Below are 7,367 nucleotides of genomic sequence, written 5' to 3'. Positions count from 1 at the left end.
AAGCATTGGTGAATGTGTGCTCTTCCTTTTCTTCTGCTTTTGCCTTGTGTGCTCATCTTTCGTTGTGGGCCTTGTCCTTTCGCTCGTGTGAAGAGCCCAACGCTTGAGAAGACAAGTAGAAGAGCATGAAAAGGGACGACAAGGTTGGTGAAAAGCAAGGAAGAAAGCGATGATCTCCCACCTTCCTCTCTGACTCCCCTGTCCACGATCCCCGTGGTTCCGCTCAAGTAGCACACACGCACGCATATCCTCGTGACATTGTGTCTGTCACCAAAATGACATTCCTTGTGCCAAGAACCTCTATCATACATTGGTTGGCCATTTTGACTCTATCAAAGTTACCACTTGCATATGATGTGAACATAGAACCCAATACGATGTAATATAATACGAGGCTCCTGAGTCAATAATCCAATAAGTTTATTGAAATGCTAAACTGACACAAGCATCAACACAAACAATGATAATTTCACCACACTATTGTATAATTGTAAATTTTGTTGTTGTCAATGGTTTAATTTTTTTGGTTTCTCTTCTTCTTTCCGTAGTCTCTCTTATAGCGATTTTGATGATCACAATATGATCATAAAAAACTTTCTTATTTCTGGACTTAGACCTCCCCTTGGAATTATTTCTATTATTTTGTGGACCCCTAGTATTGCATCTTCCTCTATTTGAGGTTGTTTTTTGTGACTAGTGCTTTATGTTTAAAGCACATTGGAATCATGCTCCTTTTGTCTTGCTTCTTTATTAAGTAGACTAGAATTAAGCATATCCAATGTCAGCTTTCCTTGTGGTATTGAATTCCCAAGTGCCTCCCATTTGTTTGGGAGGGAGCCTAACAACAATAAAGCCAAAACCTCATACTGATGCTATGTCTAGAGAGAGAGTTTTATTGATCAACCCTTGAAATACATTCAAGTTCCATGCCATACTAGAGTCATCCAATATCTCAATGTTACTATCTTTCAAAATACAAAAACTCTATTCACAACATACTTAATTTTGAACATAACCTCAATTTTCTTCCACAACACATCCACTTTAATTTCATCATCAAAGTTATTCTATAAACACATCGTATACATGATGTTGTTTTTCAATGCATGACTTCCCAAGTTCTCGCACCTACATTTTCTAATTTTGCGATACCACATTGTATGTAGGCAACCACGAAACCTTACACCGTAATAAATCACTCATTTTGGGCTTCCATAATTGGGCTCAATTAGTGTAAGCATCGAACTAAAGGATTCATCCATATGCTAATATTAAAGAGGATATGAGCCTCGACTCTAATACCACTTGCTAGGAAAAGGGGTGTCAAAATTCGAATAAACAAGCACACACAATGAAATGAAATTGTTTTATTTTTCCCTTAATTTTTGTTAATTATAAATATGGGAATAAAAATAAAAATACTCTATGAGACATCCCCCCACCGTCCTTGGATTGTAGACGGATCACTCTAGGCTTCACGTTTTTAGCGTTAATCGAAGCCGCGGAGCCCTTGTAATATTGTACCTCATGTATTTCTTCCTTAACTAATGGGTAGCAATTTTTTTGAAAATAAATAAATAAATACAAATACTCTATTGCATTTAGGGCATACTAGTCTTACAAATTAAATGACAATGTCGATATCAAAAGTTTCATCACTATCACTGTGGAATCATGAAACCGTCAAGTTTACGACAAACTTGGTACCAAGTGGAACATGATCATCATCGGTGGATGTCTAGATCATGTCTCCTTGAGATTACATTAGAATTAAACCACCGTTGATATCGCTATTTGTTGTCCTACTTCCACCCACACTAATAAGAAGGTGGAAATGTTTGCATGTGTAAGTGAGCATTGAGTAGTTGGTGTAAGTTGAGATCAATGTTTTCTCAAGATTCTTTGTTCACCTTCAATCTCTCTTCGTCTTTTTTGTTTTTGATCTCTCACACACACTTGGTTATTGTCACTCTATTTTTCTGAACTCCATTTTCTCACTTGGGTTTTTTTATCTCTGTTTTCTCACTTTGTTTTTCTAATCTCCAACATTTTTTTTCTTTTTATGCTACCCCTCTAGTGAAGTCATGCAACTTCTAACACATCAGTTAGGCACACAATTTAGAAGTGAAGTCATGCAACTTCTAACACATCACTTAGGCTTGCAAAAAGTGTTTGCATCTCCTTACTATCCCAAAACCAATGTCCTAATTGAGTGACTGAATAAAATAACGAAACATGTCATTGTCTCCAATGTCGACCCTCTACACTACAATTAGATAATTTACTCCCTTATATGGTGCACACATACAAACACCACACCACATAGTTCTACCAAGGTAAAGCCTTTTAAGGCACTATATAATGGCCACAACCCTTAGTTTCCCCTAGAGCTTTTGACAATCTCTTTGAATCCAAAATGCAAGATTCTATCAATTAGTGGTTACATCTACTCAAGCATTTGCCCTTCCTTAGAATAATTGTGGAATATAACCTCTCAGTCACCCAATAGTGGTTGAAATGCATTTATGACCTTGGGATCCACTATAATGTAGATTATACAATTTACTTAATGGTGTAGCGACAATATGTTCAAAGGGCCTCAGTGAATCATTTATGTGCAAATGGTTAGGATTGTGCCACATTGTCACCTAAGTTTAGAAGAATACTTACTAGCTCCAATGCTTATCCAACAATTGCATTGCACTCACACATGTCATTTGGATGAACATCCAATGTCAATCCTTAGGGGCCCAACAAATGAAAAAATCATTACCTCCTTAACATCTCCACCACCACCAATTGGTGACAATTCCATCATGGTATGATATGCAACTACAACCCTCACTTCACAACCACCCCATTACCACCAATCACAACGACATAGATTACAAAATTGACTCGATGGTGTGGCGGCAATATGCCAAAAGGGCCTCAATGAATCATTAAGAACAAATAACAGTGTCATTATTATTATTAAGGTATCTTGTAGTTTGTACTTTACATGGCCATAAAGGCTTTAATGCTATTTGTGCGAATGATTTGGTCAATATAATTGTCCCTCCCCAAATTTTGTTATAAAGTTGGGAGATGGATAAAAAGGAAGAGGTGGAATAGTTGATAATTAGTAGAGTATCACCATCCTTACTCATCCTATCATCAAAAGGACCCTTGCTCTTCTTATAACTACCATTAATAGAGTTGTGGTCCTGATTGACCGCAATGATCTCTATGCACTATTTCACCATTGTACTCCTAGGTATTAATTGACCCTTTCGACATCTATTTTTTGTTGATTTTATTTCATCTTGTGTTGTTTAATTCTTTGTTAAACCTCTTTGCCCTATTGATTGTAAGTAACTAAGTACCTCATCCATAACGATTGTTTTAATTATGAACCGTTAGCTAAATGTTGTTGACATCCATCGACTAGCCATCAATACTAGCAATACACCCTTGATATGGTGTTTGATTGAGGTTGTTTGGCGGAAGGCATTGACGACTAGGACAACATCAATAATTGGTTTAGAGCAAAGATTGATGAAACAATATTGGTCTTAGGATGGCATCTAGTTATATAACTTTTGTGAACTTGATAATGATCTCTCTCTTCCTTTTCTTGTAGCCTATGTGAGATCCCCATGACCTAAAAATGAATTTCGCGTGGATAGCCACTTGTCCTTTGATGTTTGGTTTTCACCTCTTTCTTCGAGTGACGATTTATGCAGATCCTCAATTTATCGTCAAGCCTTAACTTTAACATGTGTCTCCTCAAATCTTTGTTGGATCCATAGAGATTCCTCCTTACTGGGCTTTGTGGGGCACTTTGGTCATCGAGCACTCTCACTCACTCCGAGTACTCCTCTTCATGTCCACATTTTTCTAGATTGCTTTTTTGAGCCTGAACTTAATCTATATTATGTGTGCATATTCCCTCCCTCCCTCCCTCCCTCTATGATCAAAATGTCCAAAAACATTTTCTTACAAAGTTTCTACAAGTTAAGAAACAAACGCCCTACACCGTCCTCGTCCTTGAGATGGGATCGCTTCCCATTGAGATCATGGCCATGGAAAGGGTTGTTGAATACATGCTTAAGGTTCAAAAAAGTCCCTCACATCGATTTCCTAGAATTGCATGGGAATCAAGCAAAAAGATCCAAAAGACGCATAAAAGCAATTTTTTGTGTTCTGGTTGGATGCAAGATATAGAAAAATGGTTTGGTAGATGGGATGCGAGACACTTGCTTTATGATGCATCACTAGATTCCTTTGTAAATGAGGCATTTTTGCAATGCCAATGTATCATGGCATGGGACAAATGTGGAGGCTCACGCTTTCACACATTATACTACACATGTTGCACCTAACTACAAAACCATATTCTTTGCGGAACGGGGAAACCGCACACATTGATACATGTTAGAGCCCACACTGCTATTTGTCATTCGAACCATTGCTTCCATGCGACTTACCTCACATGCATTGCGATGTGAGACAGGGCGTTGGGGTACAAGTGATGAGAGTGGTCGGCTATGCACACTTTGCCCTAAACAAGTTCACGAGTCTGAGTATCACACTTCGATACAATGCTCTGCCTTTGATCATATTCGACCATGCTTTCCACATCTCTTTGACCAAGCCCAATCCTTGCATGAATTCCTCTCACAACCACAATGTGCACTCTCGATTGCAACATTCATTGGTAAAATTCTTGAACATCGAGAGTCACTACTCACTTTCACACATATAACGTGAAATGTAATATTTTTGGTCTCATAGGTCATATTTGACCTCCGAAGACGATAATATAATCTAGGGAAAAGTACCAAGATACCCTTGGAAGTTCGTCTATTTACCAGAATGCCCCTGGAAGTTCCAAATTTACCAAACTACCCCTTTGTCCAAAAAAATACACTTTATAAAGTAAGTACAAAGGACCCAAAGAATCTCTTAAGTAACGAAATTTATGTTTGAAGGGTATTCTAGTAAATAGGACTTGTAGATTTGAGTGTATAATTACTTTATAAAGTGTATTTTGTTGGACATAGGGGTAGTTTGGTAAATTTGGAATTTTCAGGGGCATTCTGGTAAATAGACGAACTTCCAAGGGTATCTTGGTACTTTTCCCTATAATCTATCTATCTATCTCTTTCTATACACATACATACATACAAAGCCACACACTTATATACATATGTATGTGCTTATATACATATGTATGTGTATTTGTATGTATTATACAGTATTTGTATGTATAATGTATAATGTATAATGTATAATGTATAAGTATATGTATAAGAGTAATAAGACTATCAATGTATGTATGTGGGCGAATTTCTACCCTCCATGGCAACAACTGCAGGACTCTCTTCTGCAGTGAGTCTAGTCACTCTGAAGGCCTCCATAGCTCATCCCCCCATCACATCCCTTCCCCATCAATCCATCAGAAGAAGTAGAAGAAGAAGACACAGACCCCTCAGGTAATAATCTCCTCATCTCTCTGCACTCTCTGATCAGAATCCCATTTTGTATATGTATGAAGATGTCGATAGATAATAATTATGGTGTGTTTTTACCTGCAGAGGAATTCGTTCAAATTTAGATGATGAGAACATGGATGAGGAGCCTTCTGTTTCTGACTTTAAATCTGCCCTTGGTATAAACAGAGAAGATGAAACCCTTAGGTATTTTCTACTCTCTCTTCTCTCTTCTCTCTTCATCTTCTTTCTCTTTCTTCCTGGATGGAAGACCAACTTCCCTCTGTTTTCTGCAGGTCTAGGTTTTCACCATTCCAGAGCAATGGCAGCAATGAGAATGTGAAGAAAGAGAATAATTTCATGGACTCTATTGAGAAAGCTTCTGAGGGACTCTCAGATATAACTGAAGGAGATGAATGTAAGTCTCTCCCAACATTAACATTCTTACACAAATCGAACCCCCTTCTGAAATTAGTTTTTTCTTCATATCTGATTTAGAGTAAATGATGCATTTAAGTGCAATGCAGGCGAATTAGAACTTATCATTTAAGGAATGCACCATCTGGCTATGGAAAAAAAAACATAGCTACATACTGATTTCTAAGAACATAAGAGACCTATTTATGATGATCTCCATGTCCATGGATCCTTATAACATACCTAGGGCAAAACATGTGGAATGAGGAAGCATCTGGTCTAGAGACTACTTAGCTGCACACACATAAATGGATATATTTGTCGTAAGCTCGAGATCAACATATCCATACAATATTTGCTCGCGCAAAACTCATAATCTCATCGAATGATTTTGGAATACTTAGATTTTTCATTGCAATTCAAGAGATGGAACATTATCATTATTATTCAAAAGGACAAAAGTGGTCTAGGTTCTAGTTATCACAAGGGACACAAGGGACTAAATTCCCAAGCTCAATGATCTCTAGTGCCTCTCATAAGGTAATCTGATCAAAGGAGTGCAAATCTATGTACTTGAAGAAGATTGTGGGCCTTTCTTTAATGATTGCATACGAAACATTAAAACAATTCCACGATCAACGGTTTTTGCAAAGTGAGGTTGTATAGAAGATTAGAACTTTGTGTTTTGCGATGTTTTAGAGTAGTTGCTTTCTCACAAAATAGCCGTATCATTCTGAAACATGGACATGTGATCTTTGATTTTTTGAAATTGCAGATCAAATAGGTGCCTTGCAATTAGTTCTTTCATTGTTTCCGATATGGGTGTTGTATGTGCTAGTGGCCGCAGACTTTATTCACTTGCCTTTCCCATTGCCTTTTCTGGGGTAATTATGTACACCTTTCACTCATTTCAGTTATCTAGTTTGCTTCATATATTCAAAGAGGAACAATTTAGTGACTATTTTGTATATCCACAACATTTCAATGATAGTCATTCATTATACTAAATTGTAGTATTCCTCAAGAGTATCATTTTAGTGTTTTTGTATAGTAAGGACAGTTTGAATTATTTATGTGCACATTTTCTCATCGATATACAAAGCTTGATTTTTATAGACAGATATTTCATTCATTCATTGTTGTAACATTTTTAATGAAGCGACCTTGATCAACTCCTTGGAATTCAGCCTCCTGTTATACCATTTGCAAAATTATTGAATAAAATTCTGAAGATAATATGCCCTTCACTTGGCTCCATCAGAATCAAATGAATAAAATCACACGGTAATTGTAACTTCACTTAGTGTTTAAGTTGCATCCAGTAACTACAGTTGTACATGGTTAGTACAAGGCTCAATAATATCAAATCCCTAGGCATTACTAGGATAGAAGAGGAAATTATGTTATGTATTACTGTTGATGGATGCTACAAGATGGTTGTGGAAATAAGTTGAATTTTATATAACCATTGAATTT

General features: G+C 36.9%; 1 protein-coding gene across 1 annotated transcript; it reads left to right on the top strand.

Annotated features, from left to right (window-relative positions):
- Positions 1–5,343: 5,343 nt before the first annotated feature.
- On the top strand, positions 5,344–7,006 carry LOC147848022 (uncharacterized). Its single transcript, XM_087338682.1, has 4 exons — positions 5,344–5,477; positions 5,580–5,681; positions 5,771–5,892; positions 6,667–7,006. The coding sequence occupies exons 1-4, from the start codon at positions 5,344–5,346 to the stop codon at positions 6,777–6,779; spliced, it is 471 nt and encodes a 156-aa protein (XP_087194808.1). The 3' UTR covers positions 6,780–7,006.
- Positions 7,007–7,367: the final 361 nt, after the last annotated feature.

The sequence above is a fragment of the Azolla caroliniana genome, unplaced genomic scaffold, assembly GCF_043228905.1.
Source record: "Azolla caroliniana isolate FFs.n. ecotype wild unplaced genomic scaffold, voAzoCaro1.0.p SCAF_534, whole genome shotgun sequence".
Lineage (NCBI taxonomy): Eukaryota > Viridiplantae > Streptophyta > Polypodiopsida > Salviniales > Salviniaceae > Azolla > Azolla caroliniana.
The sequence above is the reverse complement of the archived record's forward strand: the minus strand, read 5'-3'. Positions and strand labels throughout refer to the sequence as shown.